The sequence below is a fragment of the Saccharomyces mikatae genome (genome assembly GCF_947241705.1).
Source record: "Saccharomyces mikatae IFO 1815 strain IFO1815 genome assembly, chromosome: 15".
Taxonomy (NCBI): domain Eukaryota; kingdom Fungi; phylum Ascomycota; class Saccharomycetes; order Saccharomycetales; family Saccharomycetaceae; genus Saccharomyces; species Saccharomyces mikatae.
Genome location: NC_079270.1, coordinates 838,333 through 863,204, shown reverse-complemented (window position 1 = coordinate 863,204; position 24,872 = coordinate 838,333). Strand labels below are relative to the sequence as shown.

The 24,872-nt window shown below is 37.2% G+C and overlaps 15 protein-coding genes and 1 non-coding gene across 16 annotated transcripts; 7 read left to right on the top strand and 9 right to left on the bottom strand.

Moving 5' to 3' along the window:
- Nucleotides 1-265: 265 nt before the first annotated feature.
- UAF30 (Uaf30p) lies at nucleotides 266-955 on the bottom strand (the record flags this gene model as incomplete). Its single annotated transcript, XM_056225930.1, has 1 exon — nucleotides 266-955. The coding sequence occupies one exon, from the start codon at nucleotides 953-955 to the stop codon at nucleotides 266-268; it is 690 nt and encodes a 229-aa protein (XP_056079699.1).
- Nucleotides 956-1,211: 256 nt separating this feature from the next.
- RRS1 (ribosome biogenesis protein RRS1) lies at nucleotides 1,212-1,823 on the bottom strand (the record flags this gene model as incomplete). The annotated part of the gene is made up of 1 exon (XM_056225929.1): nucleotides 1,212-1,823. One exon carries the CDS (start codon nucleotides 1,821-1,823, stop codon nucleotides 1,212-1,214), a length of 612 nt encoding a protein of 203 aa, XP_056079698.1.
- A 477-nt stretch (nucleotides 1,824-2,300) lies between these two features.
- Nucleotides 2,301-3,046, bottom strand: RPS10A (40S ribosomal protein eS10; the record flags this gene model as incomplete). Its single annotated transcript, XM_056225928.1, has 2 exons — nucleotides 2,301-2,566; nucleotides 2,995-3,046. 2 exons carry the CDS (start codon nucleotides 3,044-3,046, stop codon nucleotides 2,301-2,303), a joined length of 318 nt encoding a protein of 105 aa, XP_056079697.1.
- Nucleotides 3,047-3,560: 514 nt separating this feature from the next.
- On the top strand, nucleotides 3,561-4,490 carry SMKI15G4250 (uncharacterized protein; the record flags this gene model as incomplete). Its single annotated transcript, XM_056225927.1, has 1 exon — nucleotides 3,561-4,490. One exon carries the CDS (start codon nucleotides 3,561-3,563, stop codon nucleotides 4,488-4,490), a length of 930 nt encoding a protein of 309 aa, XP_056079696.1.
- Nucleotides 4,491-4,542: 52 nt separating this feature from the next.
- YPK9 (putative acid anhydride hydrolase) lies at nucleotides 4,543-8,961 on the bottom strand (the record flags this gene model as incomplete). Its single annotated transcript, XM_056225926.1, has 1 exon — nucleotides 4,543-8,961. One exon carries the CDS (start codon nucleotides 8,959-8,961, stop codon nucleotides 4,543-4,545), a length of 4,419 nt encoding a protein of 1,472 aa, XP_056079695.1.
- An 888-nt stretch (nucleotides 8,962-9,849) lies between these two features.
- Nucleotides 9,850-14,943, top strand: SNF2 (SWI/SNF catalytic subunit SNF2; the record flags this gene model as incomplete). Its single annotated transcript, XM_056225925.1, has 1 exon — nucleotides 9,850-14,943. The coding sequence occupies one exon, from the start codon at nucleotides 9,850-9,852 to the stop codon at nucleotides 14,941-14,943; it is 5,094 nt and encodes a 1,697-aa protein (XP_056079694.1).
- Nucleotides 14,944-15,273: 330 nt separating this feature from the next.
- On the top strand, nucleotides 15,274-15,346 carry Smki_15.trna18A. Its single transcript has one exon. It is a non-coding gene; the product is annotated as a tRNA-Ala (tRNA).
- A 64-nt stretch (nucleotides 15,347-15,410) lies between these two features.
- SMKI15G4220 (uncharacterized protein) lies at nucleotides 15,411-16,136 on the bottom strand (the record flags this gene model as incomplete). Its single annotated transcript, XM_056225924.1, has 1 exon — nucleotides 15,411-16,136. One exon carries the CDS (start codon nucleotides 16,134-16,136, stop codon nucleotides 15,411-15,413), a length of 726 nt encoding a protein of 241 aa, XP_056079693.1.
- Nucleotides 16,137-16,451: 315 nt separating this feature from the next.
- On the top strand, nucleotides 16,452-17,408 carry MPD1 (protein disulfide isomerase MPD1; the record flags this gene model as incomplete). The annotated part of the gene is made up of 1 exon (XM_056225923.1): nucleotides 16,452-17,408. One exon carries the CDS (start codon nucleotides 16,452-16,454, stop codon nucleotides 17,406-17,408), a length of 957 nt encoding a protein of 318 aa, XP_056079692.1.
- A 265-nt stretch (nucleotides 17,409-17,673) lies between these two features.
- On the top strand, nucleotides 17,674-18,576 carry RRP36 (rRNA-processing protein RRP36; the record flags this gene model as incomplete). Its single annotated transcript, XM_056225922.1, has 1 exon — nucleotides 17,674-18,576. The coding sequence occupies one exon, from the start codon at nucleotides 17,674-17,676 to the stop codon at nucleotides 18,574-18,576; it is 903 nt and encodes a 300-aa protein (XP_056079691.1).
- Nucleotides 18,577-18,780: 204 nt separating this feature from the next.
- Nucleotides 18,781-19,230, bottom strand: RDL2 (thiosulfate sulfurtransferase RDL2; the record flags this gene model as incomplete). Its single annotated transcript, XM_056225921.1, has 1 exon — nucleotides 18,781-19,230. The coding sequence occupies one exon, from the start codon at nucleotides 19,228-19,230 to the stop codon at nucleotides 18,781-18,783; it is 450 nt and encodes a 149-aa protein (XP_056079690.1).
- Nucleotides 19,231-19,471: 241 nt separating this feature from the next.
- RDL1 (thiosulfate sulfurtransferase RDL1) lies at nucleotides 19,472-19,891 on the bottom strand (the record flags this gene model as incomplete). Its single annotated transcript, XM_056225918.1, has 1 exon — nucleotides 19,472-19,891. One exon carries the CDS (start codon nucleotides 19,889-19,891, stop codon nucleotides 19,472-19,474), a length of 420 nt encoding a protein of 139 aa, XP_056079689.1.
- A 423-nt stretch (nucleotides 19,892-20,314) lies between these two features.
- Nucleotides 20,315-21,019, bottom strand: HUA2 (Hua2p; the record flags this gene model as incomplete). Its single annotated transcript, XM_056225917.1, has 1 exon — nucleotides 20,315-21,019. The coding sequence occupies one exon, from the start codon at nucleotides 21,017-21,019 to the stop codon at nucleotides 20,315-20,317; it is 705 nt and encodes a 234-aa protein (XP_056079688.1).
- Nucleotides 21,020-21,418: 399 nt separating this feature from the next.
- Nucleotides 21,419-22,111, bottom strand: SMKI15G4160 (phosphoglycerate mutase; the record flags this gene model as incomplete). Its single annotated transcript, XM_056225916.1, has 1 exon — nucleotides 21,419-22,111. The coding sequence occupies one exon, from the start codon at nucleotides 22,109-22,111 to the stop codon at nucleotides 21,419-21,421; it is 693 nt and encodes a 230-aa protein (XP_056079687.1).
- Nucleotides 22,112-22,383: 272 nt separating this feature from the next.
- Nucleotides 22,384-23,241, top strand: PLP2 (Plp2p; the record flags this gene model as incomplete). The annotated part of the gene is made up of 1 exon (XM_056225915.1): nucleotides 22,384-23,241. The coding sequence occupies one exon, from the start codon at nucleotides 22,384-22,386 to the stop codon at nucleotides 23,239-23,241; it is 858 nt and encodes a 285-aa protein (XP_056079686.1).
- A 640-nt stretch (nucleotides 23,242-23,881) lies between these two features.
- FSH3 (putative serine hydrolase) lies at nucleotides 23,882-24,682 on the top strand (the record flags this gene model as incomplete). The annotated part of the gene is made up of 1 exon (XM_056225914.1): nucleotides 23,882-24,682. The coding sequence occupies one exon, from the start codon at nucleotides 23,882-23,884 to the stop codon at nucleotides 24,680-24,682; it is 801 nt and encodes a 266-aa protein (XP_056079685.1).
- Nucleotides 24,683-24,872: the final 190 nt, after the last annotated feature.

Below are 24,872 nucleotides of genomic sequence, written 5' to 3'. Positions count from 1 at the left end.
TGCTGACTTAACTCCCGAGATTAAAAGAAAGTTACTGATGTCTAAAGAGGAGCAGTGGTATTTACCTTTACGCTCTCTACTGAGGTGATATATATTTATGTATTCATGTGTATTTTCAACGGGAATGTTGACGTTACAAATTGAAGTCAGTTACCGAAAAAATAAGGCAAACTAAAATCATAAAAGTGGAAGATATCTTGTTTTCTAGTCGCTACTTTAAGCAAGCAGCTTTGGACACCCCCGAAATCACAATGATTTCCATCAATCATATGTCCTTTTCATCAGGTTTCTCTGAATCTGAAGCGCCGAGTTTCTCTTTTTTGTGGACAGCTTGGACTAGAGGCTGCTGGTCACTTGTTTTATTGGGATCCGTCATATGACTTACCAAAGTTTTGTGCATTTCAAACATATCAGTACTTTCGCCAAATATCAACCCAAGATTATCGTCACACAATATTTCTTTCTTGTTGTTAGGATTCTGTAGGTTATGCTCTTTAATATATGCCCAGATTCGTCGTACCACTTCAGTTCTAGTCAGCCGAGTCTCTCCCAGCAGGTGCACCAAAGATTTTGATAATGCAACTTTTTGCGTTGAGATAGGTGACTTACTGACAGCGCCCTTTTTTCTTTTATTATAATTATCGTTTGTCTTATTATCATTTCTTTCCTCTTCTTCAAATAATCGTCTGTTTATAGTCATATCCTTTGTAAGGTCCATCGCCAAAATGGCGTTCTCCCTCAGTAAATCTTGAAGAGATCTTTTAGAGGGAGGCCTTTCTTTCACACATTCCAAGCGTTTTCTGATTAATTTATTAATGTCTTTTCCCTGTGATTCAACGTCAACTGCATATACCTCTTTCAAAGACCTTCTAACCTTTTTAGTTGTGACTGATTCCAAATCCATATCAGAAAGTACGATATCAATCATCGAACTGTAATCATTTAGTCCTGTCATTACAACACGAAGAACTCTGCTAGCTAGATGTTTCGACACTTGCTGATATCGTCAATATTTTACTGAATCTTGATCCTGGAATATGGCGGAAAAGAATATCGAAATATAAAACGGAATTTTGATATTTTTCTAATTTACAATTTGCTTAAAAATACTATAAATGTAAGGATACGTATGTATGAGGTTATGCTATAGATCGAAAAAGATTAACGAACTGATTGAAGACACAAGTAGAAGACAACAACGTCCTTTACTATCACAAGGCATTCTTCATATTTCTCCTTTGTTGTTTGTCGTTCTTCTTAACTAAGCGTTTTCTTTCTGCTCTATTCAAAGTTCTTGGATCAATCAATTCGTTTTCAGTTCCTTTTACTTTATCGTCAACTTCCACTAGCCATTGGTCGTCTAACTTCTTATTAGCACCTTTGTAACCCCATTTTGGAACCCATTCACCAGCTGCTTCATCATAAACCATCTTACCTGCTCTTTCCTTTGGCTTGATACCCTTCTTAGCTGCAAACTTTTCCCACTTAGTCATAGCTTTAGCCTTTGGTAATGGCTTCTCTCTTGGTAATTCCGTGGTAGCACCAGGGAGTTGTAGTAAGGTCATTACGGAACTTTGACCGCTGGTGCCACCAGCGGACTCCGTTGTTGTCTTCATAGGTAGAGATAACAGTTGATTGATTAGTAGCTGAACATTGTCACGAGTAAGGCTCTTTATTTTTTCTTCACGCTTAGCATTCGATGAATCCAAATCGTTTTTATCCAGAACGTTGCTGTCGAAAGCTGCCAGGTTACCTAAATCATATACTACTGGAATAGGCTTTTCAACTGTGACTGGTAAATTCTTGTAATCTTCTGCTGACATCTAAAATGGTATATGTATATTCTGTCTGGGTATGCTACTCAGTGTACGATGTGAAAACTGACCAAGGAAGGATTAATGAATTAGCACACTTTTTTGTTGTAGGCTCATCTCATCGCCTGGAAAATTTTTTATGCGTAGGGTAGGGTGATCTCGAAAAAGTGTTTAATCAGCATGAGAAACGAAAGATGATGTTCAGTTCACAGATATTTATAAATTCGTGTACTTTCCGATCCATGAAAGTTACAGGCAATCTATAGAATGTATAAAAGGAGCACTGGCCAATTGCTCTCAATGATGGCAGCACCGTACAAATCGTCTGCGCGCCAATTATGACTTTGCTTTTGATTTCACTTTATTAATTAAAAAATATACATAAGTTCAATGTAATTGAAAATACAACACATCAAAGTATAAACCTAGATATATAGAACCAGAAGAATGTTACAAAAGGAAAATTCAATTGGACTTACGGATTTCTTAATATCTTCTTTGTGGTCTTTGAGTTGGGTTTCTTTCTTGAATGTAAGTACCTGGAACAATGTGTTCTGGCAAGTTCAAGTATTCCCTCAAATATTCAACACCTTCTTCAGTCAAAGTGTAGTAATAGTATTGCCATGAGAATTGGGTCTTGACATAGCCCTTGGAAGTCAAGGATTGCAAAGCCTTGATGACATACAAGTTCTTGGTGTCAATTTCTTCGTGCTTGGCTTGGTTGAAATCCTTCTTAGCGACAACAACACCTTCTGTATAAAAAAAGGAAATTAGTCATGAGGTAATGAAATTTACATTTCCCCAATGAAATAAAAGATTGTTAGTAAAAAGAACTATTCGACCAAATTTGTGGTACTCGTTAAAGATCAAAGGATAGGTTTCGTGCACAATACCACCTTCTTCACGTCAAAGTGTGGCGCGTATAATACACATTACATGCGTGTTGTCCTCCAAATAATGTGGTTCTGCATATCTTCATAGCCTTTGTGGATAAAAAAGTTATATTTGGTAATCTATCGGTGCGCTTCTGCAGAACCATTTTAAATGTCACACGTATACGTATAGTATACATACGTGTGCGTACGAGTGTAATTTATTGTTGTTGTGTATACGGATAACTTTTCTTGATCTTAACTTTTCATGTATCTTCATAGCTTCTGTATTTTATTTTCAAACATACCTTGGAATAAGTATTGGTGAATCTTGTTTCTGTCTTGCTTTGGCATCAACATCTTGGCTACTTAATTTGTACTGTTCTTGCTAAACTTTGCTACTCGACCTTAATAAGCCAACCCAAAAGGTCCCAATTCTTAATACCTAGCTTAATCTAAGTTACATGCCAATAATGGATACTTTTACAAAAGAACCAGAGTTGCAAGAAACACCGCTTCCCATCGATTACCCTCGTACTGTCCTCGCGCTGTCCTTGCACTCCCTCGTCATGGTAATAGACAGAAGGACGAAAACCAGCCTAGAGGATTTCCAACCTCGGCCACGCGCAAGGAGATCTTGAAATACGCCAAGGTAACTCTTTGAAAAAAATACCATTGATCAAACACCCATACAAAATGCGGGTGTTCGGATGCAATAGGATAATAATATATGAGACTTTACCTAGTGTAGAAAGTTGCCTTTGACACATCATATCAAGGGATCTTAAAAGAAAGAGTTGTTGCAGTAAGGAAATCGAACAAAAGAGAGCTGTAGCGCAAAAAAACTATTTTAGGAATTTTTTCTATTTAGTAAATGCCTCTTCAATTGTTTGGCAGGGATCAGATTGTTGTGCATTATGATAACGTTAACATGAGTAACGACGGCCAACACAATCAGGGTGCGTTAGGATCTTGGACTAGAAGGGCTGCGGCCGCATTAAGAACCCTAATGAATAAGCGAATACAACGGATAACACTTACACATTGGTTGCTGTTAGTAATATGGGTCTGCGGTTTGTGGAAATATACTAGTCAGTATAGACAATTATACACTAAATCTGCTATTTTTGCTACTTTATGCACGAACATTCTCTTATTTGGCATATCCGACATACTTGCACAAGGTATAGCCTGCTTTTACTCGTATCACATGGATCCTATACCGCAAGTACTCAACAACACCTTCCTTCATGTTCGAAGAAATCCTGATGTGGAGAACGGCGGGGGTTATGAAAGTGATGAGCTATCTATTTTCAACGATTTTGCCTCAGAACATAGCTCCTACACAGATGATGAAGGCTATCCTGAACTTGATCGGACACAAAATGCTTTTAAGACAGATATATTTGACTTCTTCAGATGGGGATGTTTCATGTTTTGGGGGTTTTTCATATCATTTTTCCAAGCTCCTTGGTACAAGTTCTTGAATTTCTTTTACACTGAGGATCCTACAGTAGTACAGGTTTTTGAAAGAGTTCTTTCGGATCAGCTCCTTTATTCACCCGTATCTCTTTACTGTTTTTTTATGTTCTCAAACTATGTGATGGAAGGTGGTGATAAAGAATCTTTTGGCAAGAAAATCCAAAGGCTATATATATCGACACTTGGTTGCAATTATCTAGTATGGCCAATGGTGCAATTCATCAATTTTCTGGTTATGCCTAAAGATTTTCAAGCGCCATTTAGCTCTTCTGTTGGCGTTGTGTGGAATTGCTTTCTTTCGATGAGAAATGCTTCTAAATAATAATAACTTTCATTATAGATTATGGTACATACGTACGTGAAGAATCTTTGCTTTAAACATCTGCTGATTTATCTTCTCCTTGTATCAATAGTTTGTACTTTTTGCTACTCTTCCTTTTTTTTAACCAACCTTTTATCGAAGGTGGAATGTACAGTTGAGCATAGTAATTTAGTAGTACCCATACGATGATAAATACTGTGAAATTGTTCGATATAGGAGTCAGCTGTAACTTTTTGCCCAGGTATGATTCTGGATTTAAAGTCATCAATAGTACACTCACACAAATAGAGGCAATAATATCCACGATAAACTCAAAATTTTTTGACATCGGTTCTCTATATGGTGGTCCAACAGATAAGACTATGGCTGTCAAAATGTATTGAAAATTTGAGACGAAAAACAAAACGGTATTATCTGATGATTGCACGGTGTCATCGCCCCCAACAACGGGTTTGATGTACCAACTCATCTTTTGTACAATTAACCATGGAATTACTTGAAATAAGAATACCAAAAATACACTGATCAAAAGAGGAACCAGAATCTTAGGTGACACTAAGTTAGCTGAAGGTCTTTTTCTCGCTATTTTTTCATAAGACTTGGACCATGACATGCAAATTGCAATCGGAACTATCAGTAGTAAATCAATGTACAAGAACTGGAAATCACCCAAATTAGAACCACGACTGTATAGTATAGTAATAGTGATAAATTGGATGGCTGAGTACAGACTCATGTACTGAAAACACGCAAAGGATGTGACTAGTGCAGCACGTCCTTCTCTAATAACATCAGGTACACAGCTAATATTGAATACTTTAGAAGTGAACGGAGCGGCAACGGAAGCTTCCGCCTCTGAAAGGGAAATACCTACATCTGCCGCTTTCAGGGCCCCACAATCATTTGCACCGTCACCACAGAACCCAACTGTGTAATCCAATTTCTGAAGTTGCATCATTAATTCATGCTTTTCATCAGGTGACATTCTTGCGTAAATTGATGATTTTAGTAAAATTTCGTCCAAATACTCTTCGGGTATCTCATTTTCATCTCTGAATAGCAGCCTAAAAACATCACCACTAACTGCAAGAGTATAATCACTTTCACACGAACGCACACAGCTACTATTTCCCACTTTTACAGGCTTCAAAGTTTTGGTATCCAAAATGTTATCGGGCTCATTGACATCTCTCCATACTATGACGGTTTCACCAGGTAAAGGGGCATCATTAATGGATGGAATATAAACGCGGGAACATTGTATTAATCCAGCTTCCCTACCTACTGAAATGGCAGTAAGTATGTTATCACCTGTACACATTATTGTTCTGATATTCGCATCTTGCAAACTTTCCAAGGTTTTCGAAGTTTCTTTCTTTAATTTATTCTGGAAAATAATGAAACCTAGGAATTCCAAATTGGACTCAACCTGTTCCCTAGAAACTTTCTGGGAATACAACCAGGTTCTTTTTGGTAAGATCTTCCCAGCACATGCAATAACTCTATATCCATTATGAGTGTAGTGACGCAGAACTTCTTCAAAATCTGCTGGTAAAGTCGATTTATTACATATTTCCGAAACAACTTCAGGCGCTCCTTTAGTAAATGACCAATATAGGTCCTCATTATTAGTTTTAACAATCACGCTCATACGTCTCAACTCCGATAAAAACTCGAAGCTTCTCACAACCCCTAAAAAATTATGAGGATCATTGTCAGTGAACGTATTTTCTGGATTATTGCCATCAGGATGAACTACCGCAGGAATTATATCTGAATTTTCCGGAAAAACATCACCTTCGTGTCTTTCCTCATATAATGAATGGAATGTTTGTTTTTGAAAATCCTCCTCAAAGGACCAACCAGTAAATTGAAACATCTTAAAATCTAATGGATCTCCAAGAAGATCACCATCCACTGATCTCAAGGAATGGCATGTTAATAATGACATGAAAAAGTTTCTGGATTTAAAATCTAGTGGAGAGCTACAATCGTTTAAAGAAAATTTGGGAAATACTTGACGAATATCGCTCAACAATTCTCCGAACTTTTGCCCTTTAGCTCCAGTTGGCTGTGATAGCTGAACCCCAAGTACATCAAGCCCATCTTCTGTAAGTGTTCCGGTTTTATCAAAACACATAACATCAATTTTACCACTAATGTTAAGCCTTGTCGGAGAAATACAGTATATTCCTTTCTCCTTTAATCTACTCAAAGCAAAATTCGTACCGATGGTTAGCGTGGCGGGAAGAGCTGGTGGAACTACGATTGTTATGATATCTAAAGCCCTTAATATCATCGTTTTTTTGTCCAGACCAAGTTTAACAAACTGAACGCAACTTATGCAAAAACCGAAAATTGCGATTAACGACATGAATCCAATATATTTAAAGGAATCTTTATAAAATTTAAAACCAGTTGGTTTTGGAAAAACCATGGAACGAACCAAAGAGCCCTTTGTTGTTGAAAACCCTGTTCTTACAACCATCGCTAAAGCAGCATTTTGCCCTGGAGCTATTCTTGCTCTAATTATACTTGTACCGTTATACAAAAAGGACTTGGAAACGAAACTCGATATTTGGGTGCTCTGGAAGTCGTCACATAGTTGGTACATCGTCTCCTGCGTAGCTGGAAATTTTGAAACAGGTACAGATTCACCTGTTAACATGGATTCATTCACTATACAATCACTAGACAAAAGAACAGAGTCACAAGGTAATATTGTTATATTTGGATCTGACACTTCATATATATCACCTGGAACTAATTCTGATGAGCTGATGGTCGTCCAGAATTTATCTCTTAAAACACGAACATCGCAATGAAAGTGTGACACTTCAGCCAAATTTCTTGATACTTTCTTTTGTTCATTCAATGAATCAAAGATTGACAGCACGGAAATTAAAAAAATACATGCAGCATAATAATAATATTCATCTATGCCCCACAAAATTATAGAAAAAACTTGAAAGACATAGAAAGGATGCAACACTTCATTGAATAAAATTTCAGAAGTAGTCTTCATCCTCAAATTAATTTGATTTTTACCGAAAGCAAGCTCCCTATCCTCTTGCACCCCCGTCGTTAATCCATTTAACAATTTACTTAAATCAACCCAGTCGGGATCTATCCAATTGTTGTTAGTCTTGAATAAATCATCAAGTGGTGAATAGATGAACTTGATATATCTGTATTCAAATGTGATTAAGATGGGTACATTTGGATTAATTTCGTTAGCATGATGGTGACTTAAACTAACATCATTGAGCTCGTATGACGGATTAGCACTGCTATCAAGAGGTAAAACTGTGCTTAAGGGTCTATTATACCATTGTCTATCAATTGGTTGCATGGCAAATTCACCAAACTCATTCTCTATCACAACCCATTCTGCCTTACCCAATGGAACTTTTACACCGTAAAATCGAACCCGGAGGTGAGGAAGCCATCTCATCATAAGGTAAACTAACCCAAATGACAAAAAACAGCATATATTGTAAATAATATGCCAGAAGCTCGAGGTTTGGTAAGCGGCGATACCAATCACCAAATCTTCTTCCGTAATATAAAATCTCTGATAATGTAAGTCGGGCGTATACCGAGGGTAAAATTTTTCATGGTAATCAGGTTTTAAGTACTCGCTATGCATATTATGAACATCATCATGACCAGAAAGGCTCCCTCTGTTGTTTTCACTTGAAGATCGTCTACTATTTGAAGATTCTAGGGAACGTGTTGAAGACCTGTCTTCTAATATTTCATCCGTTTGATTCTCGAGTTCAATAGGGATTCTCTCTCTAGTTGTATACCTCGACAAACTGGAGGATGAATGTGTAGCAGAATGATAAATGTACCCATTGTCGGCATTTTCTGCTAATCTTTGCGGAACCCTTGAACCAGAACGGCCTCTCCTACTGAAAGACCTATAAGACTTAGCATTTGAGAGAGACGAAGCTCTAGAAAAACTTCGCATCGAAGAACGTCTAGACGATGGGCCAGTACCATAAATCATATTTTGTTCGTAGGTAGGGGCAGCATCCCAGACCGTATCATAGTCTGTATTTTCTAATGTAGAGGCTCCTTCAGCATTAGATATTTGATCTTGAGTAAAAAATCGAAAATGAGAGGGATTTCTAGATGAACTTCGTGACTGTTCAGCCGAAGATAATACTAAAGGGTCTGATTCAGTCAATCGGCGACCTCTCTGTTCAAGATTCCCCGAAGAACGCGGACTTGGAAAGTTGCTTGATTGAAAGGAATGTGGGTGATGGAATGATACGATAGAGCTCGGCACAGCTTCGAATGTTGCACCTGCGTACGGTTCAGAATTGTTCTGTTCTAATATCATCTCAGAAGTCAACGTGGCAGCCGTAGAACTCGTGACTGTAGAAGAGAAAGAAGCCCTCCGAATCCTTCGAACCCTATCGCTCCTTTGGTCATGAGAAATTTGATCTGACGTGGGAATATCCATTACTGGGTTAGGTGCAAAGTTTTTCAAACGGGTTTGATCTCCCTTTCCTTATTTTGTGTTAGAATCACCTTAACTGATTCTGTGGTGATTTTGATAAATAGAAATGAATAAGTCCAGCGCCTCTAATTGTTTGGTACTATCGTTCTCTTATGTGCCCTTTTTTTCTTTTTCTTTTTCTATTATTCTTTCTTTTTCTTGAAATTCGTTATTTTTTTTCATTTCCCACTTCTTCCATACCCATACCCCCTGTTTGCCGCGGCTGCACTAGCAATATATATACACAAACAAGACGTCCTTCAAAATTAGTCATAATATTTCCGAGTATGTTGATTGAATTTGGTTACTGGCATGTTTGTAGATTCTATTTCTTATGCTTTTTTATAGACAAAAACGTACGACTCTCATGGTCACTTCTCAGTGAACATAAGGGCGCTATAATTTAACGAATGGAAGAACAGGAAACACAGGAAACACAGGAAGCACATAATGACACAAACACACTAATTATGACGATTTGTACCATTTTGACTGGCCTCTGATTATTGAGCCTTTAATGGTACTTTTATAAGTTGCGTATGGGTTACTTCAATACTGAGGAAAATAGCCGCCGGTAGAATGAACGATAATTCATTACCCGATATCCGTTTTTAGTGATATTGTGAATATCGCGTTTGGAAAACAAATATCAACAAAGTGATTAACGAAACGGGGCCATCCTGAGATGGTTACTGGAAAGCAAAGTCGTCTCTAGAATCTCATTAAAGAGACGAGTTATATCACACAAGAATATTTTCTGTATATACTTATAGACAGACTACTTATTTTGTTGTTTCTTCCGGTTGTGACTTTCTGCTGTCTTCACCATATTTCTTTGAATAGTTATCAGCGATGAACATACCGCAGCGTCAATTTAGCAATGAGGAAGTCAACCGCTGCTATTTAAGATGGCAACATTTAAGAAATGAACACGGGATGAATGCTCCAAGCGTACCGGAGTTCATTTACCTGACTAAAGTGCTACAGTTTGCTGCCAAGCAACGACAAGAATTACAAATGCAACGCCAACAGCAAGGTGTTTCAGTTTCCCAGCAGAACATTGTCCCAAATTCTTCAGATCAAGCAGAACTTCCGAACGCTACTTCCTCACACATTTCAGCTTCAGCTTCCCCACATTTAGCTGCGAATATGCAATTGAATGGCAATGAGTCTTTTAGCACTTCTGCTCACCAATCGCCAACCATGCACACACAGATGCCGTTAAATAGCAGTGTTGGTAACAACATGCTACCACAACGGCAGTCTTCAGTTGGTTCACTGAATGCAACAAATTTTTCACCACCGCCAGGCAACAACGAGGAAAGTGTTGCGGAGAAGCCCGATAACTCAAGCCACAATAACTTCAGTCTTAATGCATCTGAACCGCAGTCCCAAAACCAATCATTGCAGGAGCAACATCACATCCAAGATTCAAATTTGGTATCGGGTTCGCAGATAAATTCTCCGATGCCTCAGCAAGCTCAAATGCAACAAGCACAGTTTCAAGCACAACAATCACAACAAGGCCAAAATTTTCAGGCAAGACCACAGCAAGGGAGAAGGTTACCCATGACAATGTTCACTGCCGAGCAGTCCGAATTGCTGAAGGCTCAGATTACATCCTTAAAATGTTTGGTGAATAGAAAACCTATTCCATTTGAATTTCAAGCTGTTATCCAAAAATCCATCAATCATCCGCCAGACTTCAAAAGAATGTTACTATCTTTGAGTGAGTTTGCTAGAAGAAGACAACCTGTAGATCAAATCAATCAATTAGATCATAGTAGCAACGATACGCAAAAAACTCGTGTTAACGCGCATCATACTGGTACAAACACTGATCACGTGTCTGAAGTAACAAAAAATGCGCCTTTGGATAGCAATAATGAGACTATTGCATCTGTTTCACCAGCTGGTGCCTCTAATAAACATAATCAAAAAAGTAGTCCACTTGATGAAAATACACAAAATGTAGGTGGCACTCCTATGGCGCATACGGGATCAAAGAAAGAAGAAAAAGAAAGTGTGCCAAAAGAAGCTAAAACAATACCCAATAGTGACCAAATTCCCATTGAACAAAAAAAACCGCCAGAACCACAAAAGCCCGTTCCTTTAAATATTCTCCAACAGCAATATGAAGAAGGTATAAGAGTAGTAGATATAGACGATCCTGATATGATGGTCGATTCTTTCACAATGCCAAATATCTCCCGTGAGAGTACTGATTACCAGACTTTACTAGCTAATTCAGGTCATGGAAAGTTCACTATTGAACCTGGCGTTTTGCCGGTTGGAATTGACACACACACTGCTACTGATATTTACCAAACATTAATCGCTTTAAATCTTGATACTACGGTGAACGACTGTCTGAATAAACTGTTGAATGATGAATGTTCTGAATCAATCAAGGAAGATGCACTCTATGATTATTATGCATTGCAATTGTTACCGCTACAAAAAGCTGTAAGAGGTCATGTGCTGCAATTTGAATGGCACCAAAACTCTTTATTAACTAATACACATCCAAATTTTCTTTCCAAGATAAGAAACATTAACATTCAAGATGCATTACTAACAAATCAGCTATATAAGAATCATGAATTATTAAAGCTAGAAAGAAGGAAGATCGAAGCGGCGGCAAAATTAAAGTCAATGAATAGATCTGCAATCAATCAATACAATAAAAGACAAGATAAAAAGAACAAACGGCTGAAATTTGGTCATAGGCTTATCGCCACCCACACTAATTTAGAAAGAGATGAACAAAAGAGAGCCGAAAGAAAGGCTAAAGAACGTTTACAGGCCTTGAAGGCGAATGATGAGGAAGCGTATATAAAATTATTAGACCAGACCAAGGATACGAGAATTACGCATCTTTTAAGGCAAACGAACGCATTTCTAGATTCCTTAACAAGAGCCGTGAAAGATCAACAAAAATACACTAAAGAAATGATCGACTCTCATATAAAGGAAACGTCAGAGGAGGTGGACGATCTATCTATGGCACCAAAGATGAAGGATGAAGAATACGATGATGAAGAAGATAGTCTTAACGTCGACTATTACAATGTTGCACATAGAATTAAAGAAGATATTAAGAAACAACCTTCAATTCTGGTTGGTGGTACACTAAAAGACTACCAAATTAAAGGATTACAGTGGATGGTCTCCCTTTTTAATAACCATTTAAATGGTATATTAGCAGACGAAATGGGTCTTGGTAAGACCATTCAGACAATTTCCTTACTTACGTATTTATATGAGATGAAGAATATCCGTGGGCCATATCTGGTCATTGTTCCTTTATCTACGTTATCAAATTGGAGCAGTGAATTCGCCAAATGGGCTCCAACTTTGAGAGCCATTTCGTTCAAAGGCTCACCAAATGAAAGAAAAGCTAAACAGGCTAAGATTAAAGCCGGTGAATTTGATGTAGTTTTGACCACATTTGAGTATATTATCAAAGAAAGAGCACTGTTATCTAAAGTTAAATGGGTTCATATGATTATTGATGAAGGGCATAGAATGAAAAACGCACAATCCAAGCTTTCCTTAACTCTAAACACACATTACCATGCCGACTATAGGTTAATTTTGACTGGTACACCCCTTCAGAATAACTTGCCGGAATTATGGGCTTTACTAAACTTCGTATTGCCGAAGATTTTCAACTCTGTGAAATCTTTTGATGAGTGGTTCAATACTCCTTTTGCCAACACTGGTGGACAAGACAAAATTGAACTAAGTGAGGAAGAAACCCTTTTGGTTATTAGAAGATTACATAAAGTTTTACGACCCTTTCTGTTACGTCGTTTAAAAAAAGATGTGGAAAAAGAGCTTCCGGATAAAGTTGAAAAAGTAGTGAAGTGCAAAATGAGTGCTTTGCAACAAATCATGTATCAGCAAATGTTGAAATATCGTCGTCTTTTCATTGGTGATCAAAATAATAAGAAAATGGTAGGTTTAAGAGGTTTCAATAATCAAATTATGCAACTTAAAAAAATCTGTAATCACCCTTTTGTATTTGAAGAAGTTGAGGATCAAATAAATCCCACAAGAGAAACAAATGACGATATTTGGCGTGTTGCAGGTAAGTTTGAACTGTTAGATAGAATTTTACCAAAACTTAAGGCAACAGGTCATCGAGTATTAATATTTTTTCAAATGACCCAAATTATGGATATCATGGAAGATTTTTTGAGATACATCAATATCAAGTATCTGAGACTAGATGGTCATACGAAATCAGATGAGCGTAGTGAATTATTACGCTTGTTTAACGCACCAGATTCAGAATACTTGTGTTTTATCCTGTCGACAAGAGCAGGTGGTCTGGGATTGAATTTGCAAACTGCAGACACCGTCATTATTTTTGACACCGACTGGAATCCACATCAAGATTTACAAGCGCAGGATAGGGCGCATAGAATAGGCCAAAAGAATGAAGTTAGAATTTTAAGGCTGATTACTACAAACTCTGTCGAAGAAGTTATTCTAGAAAGAGCTTATAAGAAACTGGATATTGATGGCAAGGTTATTCAAGCAGGTAAATTTGATAATAAGTCTACATCAGAGGAACAAGAAGCTTTACTCAGATCTTTGCTAGATGCCGAAGAAGAACGTAGAAAAAAAAGAGAATCTGGTGTTGAAGAAGAAGAGGAATTGAAAGATACAGAGATTAATGAAATACTTGCTCGTACTGATGAAGAAATGGTTACCCTTGCGAAAATGGATGAAGATAGATCAAAGAAGGAGGAAGAGTTAGGAGTGAAGAGCCGTCTTTTAGAAAAGAACGAATTACCCGATATTTATAGTAGAGATATTGGTGCTGAGCTTAAACGTGAAGAATCAGAATCTGCTGCTGTTTACAATGGAAGGGGTGCAAGAGAACGTAAGACAGCAACTTACAACGATAATATGTCTGAAGAACAATGGTTAAGACAATTCGAAGTTAGCGATGATGAAAAAAATGACAAGAAAGCAAGGAAACAAAGAACAAAGAAGGAAGAAAAAAGCGAAACAGTTGATGGGGACGCAGAAGTCAAAGACGAATACATTGACGTTGATAATGAAGATCCTAGAAACAACCATAATTTAACTGAAGATCAATTAGGTACAGACTTGACCATAGATGACGATGAATATCTAGCTAAAAAAAGAAAGGCGGGAAGACCTCGTGGGAGACCTAAGAAAGTTAAGCTTGAGGCTTCTGAAAATGCTGGACCATCAGCACTCGAATCAAGCCCGGTTACCGGCGATAATTCACCAAGTGAGAGTTTTATGGCCATTCAGAAACCACATACAGCTGGAAAAACATCTGTTAAATCAGCGAGAACCTCAGCAAGAGGTCGTGGACGGGGTCGAGGCCGTGGACGAGGTCGTGGACGAGGTCGTGGAAGACCACCAAAAGCAAGAAACGGCCTTGAGTATGTCCGTACTCCCGTTGCCGCGACCAGTCCTCTTGATATTAGAGAAAAGGTCGCTAAGCAAGCTTTAACATTATACGAATTTGCCCGTAATTATGAAAATGAAGCTGGAAGGAGACTTTCCGACATTTTTCTCGTAAAACCGTCCAGAGCCCTATATCCTGATTATTATATTATCATTAAGTATCCAGTAGCCTTTGATAATATCAACACACATATTGAATCTTTGGCCTATAACTCACTAAAAGAGACACTCCAAGATTTTCATTTAATATTCTCTAATGCCAGAGTATACAACACTGAAGGTTCGATAGTGTATGAAGACTCTTTGGAATTGGAAAAAGCTGTTACCAAAAAATTCCACGAGATAATGGATGATGACGTGCCGCTCGACTTTACTGAATTTGATGAACAGTATGGCACTAAGCCGCTCGTCTTGTCTCCTATTGTTGCTTCAAGCATGACAGAAGCTCTTACAGATGAAGCAGACTCCAGTATGACGGAAGGAAGTATATAACGCCTCTCTAGAGTAGTGTAGTATATGTATTTGTTGATATGGAAATAAGTACGGCACCAATGGAGATTATGAAATTCAAGAATGAACGACAACATGTAAAAAAAAGGAGGGAAAATATACATTTTTTTGTCGAACTGTTGTTTCCATTTGTTATTTCACAGATCTTTGAGTATAACTTTCACTACATTCTATGACAACAAGGGCTTCGGCTAGAATAGAATTCAAACAGTTATCTGAAAGTTGCCCTACTTTGTCTTGTGAAAATACAAACTATATAAAATTATAAATTCATATAATAATAGCGATGATTCAAAACATCAACAATGATTAGGGCACATGGCGCAGTTGGTAGCGCGCTTCCCTTGCAAGGAAGAGGTCATCGGTTCGATTCCGGTTGCGTCCATTTATTTTTACTTATTTTACCACCATTAAAAAAAGTATTATATCATATATATATAAAAGACTATCTAATAAGAGCTGGTATTCTTATTATCCATACCATTTATTTTTTTCTCAAATTCCTCAAAGGTTATCGAACTTTTATTACCTTCATACCTTATTACCTTAATAAAATAAATCTCAAAGTTATTCATTATTTCGCTGATATTGCCCCAGTAGCCTGCTTTCTCAATTAAATTGGCAAATGTGTCCTCTTTATTCCAATGCTGTTCAGGCATAACATCGGGTAAAAAGGTCGCACTACATATGGTGCCTGTTTTTGGTTGTTTGAAATACAATTCAATACCGTGCTTTCCGAGTTCCCAATCGAAAATGTCACCGTTTGGATTATTACCTCCTTGGAAGATAATTTTGAAGTGGCTCAAAATGTTGCAACTGCATTTCAAGTCCGGCAGTTCCCTTTTTTGAATTGGGGAAAACCTCCTATCTTCTAAAGATGCAATCAAGGAATACTTTTCGATACCATGTGCAATTGGCATCTTAGCAAAAGTACCGATGCATCCTCTGAGTAGATAACTCCCTTCGTTCGTATTTTCTCTATGATGCTTATTTGACTTTTTCTTCCAAGTTATGAACAAGGAAGTTTTTTCATTATAATCTATCTTGAAACCGGGGTATAAAATCCTTGCAATCTCCTCCAAAGAAAAGGTGTTTATCTTCCCCGGATTCAAATGAGCATAAAGTTGATAAAATGCATAAAACGCAAATGGTGATGAGCCTTTAGCAGCCTCCATTGTTGTTCTTCCAAAAGTTAGAGCCTTCAAATATCTTTAAAACCAGCTATCATAGCATTAATCGAAAAAGCCATATCAAGAATGAATGTGTGTATATTTATTAGTGTTGAATCCTCTTTAATATTCGTCCTTTATCGCCTAGTGTCAGGTGGTCACCCTTGAAAAAAAGGCCCTTGTTCGAGCCTTGCGAGGCATGATATTTTAGAAAAAATTGACACGTAAAAGTTAAATAACTTAAGAAGAACATATATTTCCGCAATCATTTTCAACACTAACCGTCGAGTGAACATAGCGTACGAAAGAGACCAATAGAAAATGCGATTTCCTAATATTATCAAGTTTATTTTGGGGCTTTTCATTTGGAGTTTAGTGGGGGCACAAAATTTTTACGATTCCAATCCTCACATTTTAGAGCTGACGCCGAAAAGTTTCGATAAAGTGGTCCACAACACAAACTATACATCATTAGTGGAATTTTATGCTCCGTGGTGTGGCCACTGTAAGCAACTATCAAGTACGTTCCGTAAGGTAGCAAAGAAATTGGATGGTGTAGTTCAAGTTGCTGCTGTAAATTGTGACCATGATAAGAATAAAGCTTTGTGTGCTAAATACAATGTGAAGGGCTTCCCTACATTAATGGTATTTAGACCTCCAAAGCTAGACTTATCTAAGCCAATGGATGATGCCAAAAACAGTTTCAAAGGTCATGCCAATGAGGTGTACTCAGGTTCAAGAACTCTCGTACCTATTGTCGATTTCTCTCTCTCAAGAGTAAGATCTTACGTTAAAAAGTTTGCCCGCATAGATAGACTTGGTTCTCTACTTGAAAAATCCCCCAGACTTTCCGTAGTATTATTTTCCAAACAGGATAAAATTTCACCTGTTTATAAAAGCATCGCTCTAGATTGGTTAGGAAAATTTGATTTTTATTCCATCTCGAATAAGAAACTTCAGCAAATAAATACTGCGCATTCATCGTACAATAAAATTCCAAAGATTTCCAACTATTTGCAGGACATTATCCCTGATCAGCGCCACAGCAATGAAAGCAAGCTTGTCGTATTTGACGCATACAAAGATCATTTTTGGGAGTACGAAGACAGCACGATCAACAAGAATGGTATTTCTAAGTTTTTGCGAGACACCTTTGGTATTTCCCCTAATGAAGGTCCGTTTAGTAGACGCTCTGAGTACACTGACTTCTTAAAAACTGGCAAGAAGCCAAATAAAAGAAAAAATTCTCTAACAGGAAAGGAGCACGACGAATTATAGTCTTGTTTTTCAATGATTATCTACATAAATACTTATATATCTGTTTGCAAAACACTAATTCTTCGTATTGATTTTACCTCTGCTCCAAGATCACTTTATCTGGGCGGTTAAATGCGAAAAAGTCTTACCCGCTTTGAAAACTTTTAATCGATGAGCTTGTCTTTTTGCCAGAAAAATGGAATTAAGAAGCAAGTACTCTGTAGCATAATTAAATTGACTCTCAAAAGCATCTAAGAGATCGGGATAAAGCACTTAAAAGTTGGAAATGTCATATTACTTTAAAAATCTGAAGCCAGACTTGGATTCTGATGTGGGAGAAGACGAAGAGAACTTATTGGAGGACATAATGGCGGAAAGAAACAAGCAGAAAATAGAAGACCAAGAATCAAGTGACGACGAGTTAAAGACTTTATCCTTCGGTTCCTTGAAGAAGGCCGAGTCATTAATGGATGAAGAAGACTTGAAGGTTAAGAAACCTGTTTACAAGAAGGCGGTCGCAACTACATACAAAGAAGAAAGCTTTGATGAAGAAGATGATAGTGAGGACATATCAGACCAAGAGGCTGGATTTTTTGAGGAAGATAGTGAGGATGGAAGTCATCATGGCCAAAAGGTATCGAAAAAGAAGAGAAAACATGCACCGGTAGAACAGTCATCCAAGAAAAGAGCACCACGAGTCCGGAATATTCCAGGATTAGAAATACCGAGAAATAGAAGGTCTAATCTCTACCAGGATATCAGATTTGATAAGTCCACAGGTAAAGCCGTTGATACATCTGTCATAAGAAAGCGTTATCAATTCTTGGACGAATATAGAGAGAAGGAAATTGAAGAACTACAAAAAATTTTAAAAGATAGAAAATTTTTATCTAAGATAGACCAGGAAGATCGTGAAGAAATGGAGCAAAGACTAAAAAGTATGAAATCAAGACTACAATCCATGAAAAACAAAGACCTAGAACGTGACATTCTCAAGGAGTACGAAAATGATATAAATAAAGATAATAGTACAAGGTATCATCTAAGAAAGTCTGAGAAACGTAAAGTGGTACAAAAATGGAAGTATGATCACATGAAGACCAAGCAACGTGAAAAGGTCATGGAAAGGAAAAGAAAGAAGAGGTTGGGTAAGGAATTCAAACAATTTGAATTTCATAATCGTAGGTAAAGTATCTAAATAGAAGAATACACAGTAAGTAAAATTTAGGAAATGTTAAAAGAACAAACACATAGATTTATGAAATGAAAAGGATAATTGTAAAAAGTGAAGAACAGTAAAATATTAAATGAACAGAAAGGGGAAAACGAAAAGTTGAAATACAGGAAATTGTCTATATACAGGATATATCGATTTTGTTTTGTTTTCTCTGGCTTATTTTTGGGGTTTGACATCAGCACCGCCTTTAGCTAACCATTCAGTAATGGAACCAGGATAAATGCCAGTATTTTCATAACCATAAGACCTAGCCAACTCTTCGGCAGTCTTAGCTCTTACCCCTTTAGCACAAAGAAAGATTAATTCCTTATCCTGAGCAGGCTTATCGAACTGGAAAACATTATGAAACTCCTTCTCGGGCAATCCAAGAGCACCGGGAGCGCTATTCACTGGGATGTTTATTGCCGTTGGCATTTTGTAATCTTTTACTTCCTTAGGTTCTCTCACATCGACCAATAGTTTTTTATCATTGGGATGTTCAACTAGGCTCTTGACCTGTTCAAAAGTATAGATCTTTGCGACCTTCGTTGTGAACGCCCTCAAGATTAATGCAGGCGAGCTTGCTGAGATTGTTCTCGAGAGAACACATGTACTATGCTTAAACATCGCTGATATTCTGTTCTGTCTCGTTTCTATTTTGTTGAAAGCTGTCGCTCGCTATCTTATTCTGGGCAAATTAAGTTTTGCATTTTTTTATTCTTCCTGATTTCTTTGCGCCACCGCTATCACAGCCAATACAATAGGCAAATAAACGGCACACCTAGTACAGTATGTTATTTAGCTTATAAAAATAAATAGGGTAGATAGAATAATTCGTTTCCCACTTTCTAGCCTGAAGCATATGCAGCTATAAATCAAGTTTATCACCCCCATGAGCAAGCCAATCGTTCATAGAGCCGGGGTATAATGAAGTCTTTGAGTATCCATGTGAATGAGCGGCTTTTTGAGCTTCACCTCCGCGTTTGCCTGAAGCACAATAGAATATTAGCTCATTAGAAGTCTCAGGTTTTGCGATACCGATTTGTTTCTCAAAATCTAGAGGGTCTAAGGCAAATGCATTGGGATGCGATCTAAATGGCACATTGATAGAAGCCGGGATGTGAACAATCGAGTACTCGGATGGCTCTCTAACATCCACTAAAACCACACTAGGGTCACACATTCTGACGATTCTCTTCATATCTTCGAATTCATACGATTGAATATCGGATGTATCATCGATTTGATTTTCAGTTCCATTCCAAGCATCCAAGACAGCTTTCCACATTATTGTTTGGTTTTCTAGTTGCAAATTCTAGAGATGAACAGGAGGAGGGAGATGCTTCGATTGATCTAAATTCTGTTCTATTTTATGATCTTCACAGCCTTCCCCTTACTTTCCTCCTCCCGCGAATGGCAATTTCCCCACAAAAAAAATAGAAGAGTATTAAGATGTGGCTCACCCAAGGCGTTTGTTGTCGAGCAAGTTGCATATTGAGAACAGGTCAAGGTATACGGGAATTCTAAATGACGGCTTTGTGGAATTTCACCTTAACAACCATCGTCCCACGAGACCTTTAAGAAGGAATCACACCAACATACGGTTATGATTTCTTTACGGACAGCATCCGATGGATTCTAGTTCTAATATTTGATACGTAAAATCAAGAAAAGTGTCCGTAGTATGCTCTACAAGCGTCCTGGAAAATGCTTAATATGCTGCATGATCTTTGAAATACAACGCGCAAGGAAATAAATCACCATATCTGACAATCATTTTGCTGGTTTCCAAGTCCGGTACATCACCCCTATGTGCTAACAAAACTAGCTTCACATCATACAGAAACACCATCCACTTGGAGCTGGACACTTGTTTGCCTAGAATGGTTCTGATACTACAATTATGTATAATTCCATCGATATTAAGTGTTTTATGCAAGCGAACTGGACCATTAAGACATTGATAGACGGCGAGTAGTAGTATCCTTTGCTTCTTGTTATTGTCAATCTGGAAATAGTGCTTGAAGTCTACGTTATTTTGCAGGATCCTGAGTATATTTTCCTCGCCGAATTTTAGTCCGCTATCCAGCTGAAACTTCATAAAATTTCCGGTCAATCTAAGGTTTGCCTCTGCTGATCCGTATTTTTTTATGGGGATTCGATCAGTTCGATAATTAAAATCCTTACATTGCAATGAATCATTCCTTTTTCGTAGAAGTTGTAAAATTGTGTCATAACTTCTTTGAAGGTCAACGAGAATGGGTTCAATCTGCTGGATATCGAAACTAATATCTTCCAAGAGATGTTGCATACGATTTTCAATCATTGACAATCTCTTCTTATAGCCCAATATGATACCATCGCTTCTGTCAACTTCTCCCGAAGAATACATTACTGTATCATAGTCAGAACACATTTTACCAAACCGTGATTGTTGGGTAGCTTCGCTATTGTTCAGTTTAACCCTATAAATCAGTTCAAACCCCTGAACCGCATTGTCTTTGAAACATGATCGATTTTTCGCTATAGAATACTAAAGCAATCTCATTGCACATAACGAGTTTGCCTTTTTTTTTTTTTTTTTTTTTTTTTTGAAACAACGCGTCGTCATTATCATCGTTTAAGAATAAAATATCAAGAATGAAATATAAAACTTAAAACCCTTATAATTTATGAACATCCACTGCATTTAGATAAACCCTTGCGAACTATGTTTTCTAAAATGAAATACACGCATGTGAAATTTTTATTACTACCTAAACCGCCTTTCAGATCGCAAAAATGACGAAACACCAACAATGAGTAAGCATGGTGCCTAACGTAATCTCAAATCACTGACGACAAATTCCCCATCACCAAGATGTTGAGTATTTCCGACACGTCTCACGATAAACTGTTTAGAATCTTTGACGTAGTCAACGATAGTGACAGATGTATTAAAAACGATAATCTTATTAGCATGATGGTTCTCATATTTCAACCATTGCAAAATCATTCTGATTGCACCCCCATGACTTACTAGCGCTAGATTCTTCACATCTTCGTTAGATGCTTCAGCGACCTGCTCCTCAATACATCCAGTTAACCTAGTAATGAAATCGTCGGCTTTCTCACCAAAATTTCTGAAAGAGCCCTCACCGTGTTTATCAGCATACTTTTCGGCTTCAGTGATTTGCATACCTTCAATGACACCCATATAACGCTCCCTTAAACCAAAAGTATAGGTTGTAGGCACATTTTCTTGCTTGGAATGTTTTAAAACTAAAGACGTAGTTTGCTCACACCTTTTTAAATCACTACTGACAACCTTATTGAAATGAATACCTCTTGAACTTAAATAATGTCCCAATTTAGTGGCTTGTTCTTCCCCCGTAGGATTAATCGAGGTATCTTTGTGACCTTGTAAAATTTTCTTCACATTATGTTCCGTTTGTCCATGTCTAATAATGAATAATCTGATGATATTGTTATCATCATTATCGCAATAATAAGGTATATCTTTAGTCATCTTCGGTGCTATTACGTCTGTGTGTATGTGTTTTTTTAAGTTCTGCTGCCGTTTTGTTTATACATTAGAAGTCTAATCAAAAACCAAATAATGATAATCTGACTTTCCCATTGTATTAATATTGCTGAAAAAAAATCCAGAAAAATGTAGAAAACCCGCAATGAAAAAAAGAAAAGGTTATATTATTAATATGAAGAAACTAATAGATACAAGATAAAACCCTCAAATAAAAGACTACCGGAGGTAAGAGCAAAGCATATTCAATAGAGTCAATGCAGAACGAACCAATGTTTCAGGTCCAAGTGGACGAGTCTGAAGATAGTGAATGGAACGATATCTTAAGAGCTAAAGGCGTAATACCAGAACGTGCACCCTCACCCACCGCAAAATTAGAAGAAGCATTAGAAGAGGCAATCGCAAAGCAGCATGAAAATAGATTAGAAGATAAAGACCTTTCAGATTTGGAAGAACTAGAAGATGATGAAGACGAGGATTTTTTAGAAGCTTATAAGATGAAAAGATTAAACGAAATTCGCAAACTACAAGAACGTTCCAAATTTGGAGAAGTTTATCACATTAATAAGCCTGAATACAACAAAGAAGTTACTTTAGAGAGCCAGGGGAAGAAAAATGAAGGTTCACAAGTTGATGACAATGGCGAGGAGGATGACAGCGCTGTCTACGTATTCGTTCATCTGTCACTGCAAAGTAAATTACAAAGCAGAATTCTTTCTCACCTTTTCCAATCGGCAGCATCCAAGTTTAAAGAGATTAAGTTTGTAGAAATACCTGCCAATAGAGCAATTGAAAATTACCCAGAATCCAATTGCCCGACATTAATCGTATATTATAGAGGCGAAGTAATTAAAAACATGATAACGTTACTAGAGCTGGGTGGTAATAATTCAAAAATGAAGGATTTTGAAGATTTTATGGTAAAAGTTGGTGCTGTGACAGAAAGGGATGGCAGACTGATTATGAACCAAGACGACGAAGAATCAAGGGAAGAAAGGAAATTGCATTTCGCCAAAGCAAAATCAATTAGGTCGGGAATCAGAGGAAAATTTGATGTCGGTGTAGGCAACGATTATGATAATATTAATGATGAAGATGATGGATTTTTTGACTAGATGGTTCGATCTGTTTATTTGCAGCACTTATGGTGTCACTATTCTCATTACTTAATATGTGTATATATAGATAAACAGGAGATTCCATCACGTGGCTTTCTAAATATACACGTGAGAAACCTTAGAATCGCCTAATATGATTGAACATTGCAGAAGTTATGAGAAACTAAGCAACACCTATTGCCATGATAATCAATACAACTTTAGTAAATATCATTAGCTAATTTGGAACATGTGTGCAACGTGTAAAATAGGAGCAAAAATAACAGTATCGTTATGTATAATTGTTGTTATTTTTTATTGATAACTATATTCTTGAGAAGAACTTCTAGTATATTATTTATACATAATGACATAACCTTTATCAAGCACGCAATCCTAGAAAATGTTCCAAGATCCTCACACTTTTAAATTATCAACTTTCTGCAGTCACATTTCGACAAAGTCAAGCTTCGAAATTATCATAGCTGTGACCATCAGGTAGGGCTCGATACTTTTTCGCTTTGTTAGCAGATTATGAAATTTACTTTTTTTTTGCTCTGCTTATAAAAGACACTTTGTATGCTTTAATACAGGAAATAATCTTCTTTTTTGTTGAATATTAACACTAAATTGTACTACAAACATCAAAATTTCTAAAATGGTGGGCGAAAAGAAAGTTTTGATGCTACATGGCTTTGTTCAATCGGATAAGATATTTTCTGCGAAGACAGGAGGATTACGAAAGAACTTGAAAAAGTTAGGTTATGATTTATACTATCCTTGTGCCCCACACCCAGTTGATAAAAAGGCACTATTCCAATCAGAGGCTGAAAAAGGAAGAGATGCCGCAAAGGAATATAATACCTCAGCAACTAGTGATGAAGTATATGGATGGTTCTTTAGAAAACCCGGATCTTTCAATTCATTTGAAATAGATCAAAAAGTGTTCAACTACTTGCATAAGTACGTGCTAGCAAACGGACCATTTGACGGCATCATTGGATTCAGTCAAGGCGCTGGTCTAGGTGGTTACTTGATCACTGACTTCAATAAAATATTAAACCTTACGGATGAGCAACAACCAGCTTTAAGGTTCTTCATATCCTTTAGTGGATTTAAATTAGAAGATAAAATCTACCAAAAAGAGTATGATAAAACTATTCAGATTCCTTCTCTACATGTAAGGGGTGAGCTGGATGCGGTCGTTGCCGAATCTAGAATGATGGCATTGTACGACTCATGGCCCGATAATAAAAGGACGTTATTGGTCCATCCTGGAGCTCATTTTGTCCCAAACTCGAAACCATTTGTGTCTCAAGTTTGTAATTGGATTCAAGCAACAATAAACGAAGAGGTTCAAGAGCAAGATCATCAACTCAAAGTAGAACAGAGACAATTAGATAAACCATTACTGGATGATGATTTAATGAATATGATCGATTCTTTGGGCAAGTTATAATTTGATAAATAAATTAATATATCAGCTGCATACATATTTTTGTAAAAGACAATGAAATTATTTCGATAATACGGTTATTTTTGTTGGGTTCACGAAGTCTTACTTTTCATTCTAGATTACATCTATCGTCTCTTGCCAAAGAAAGATTTTTTCGCGGCACACAGTAATATAACATAAGATACTCTAATCT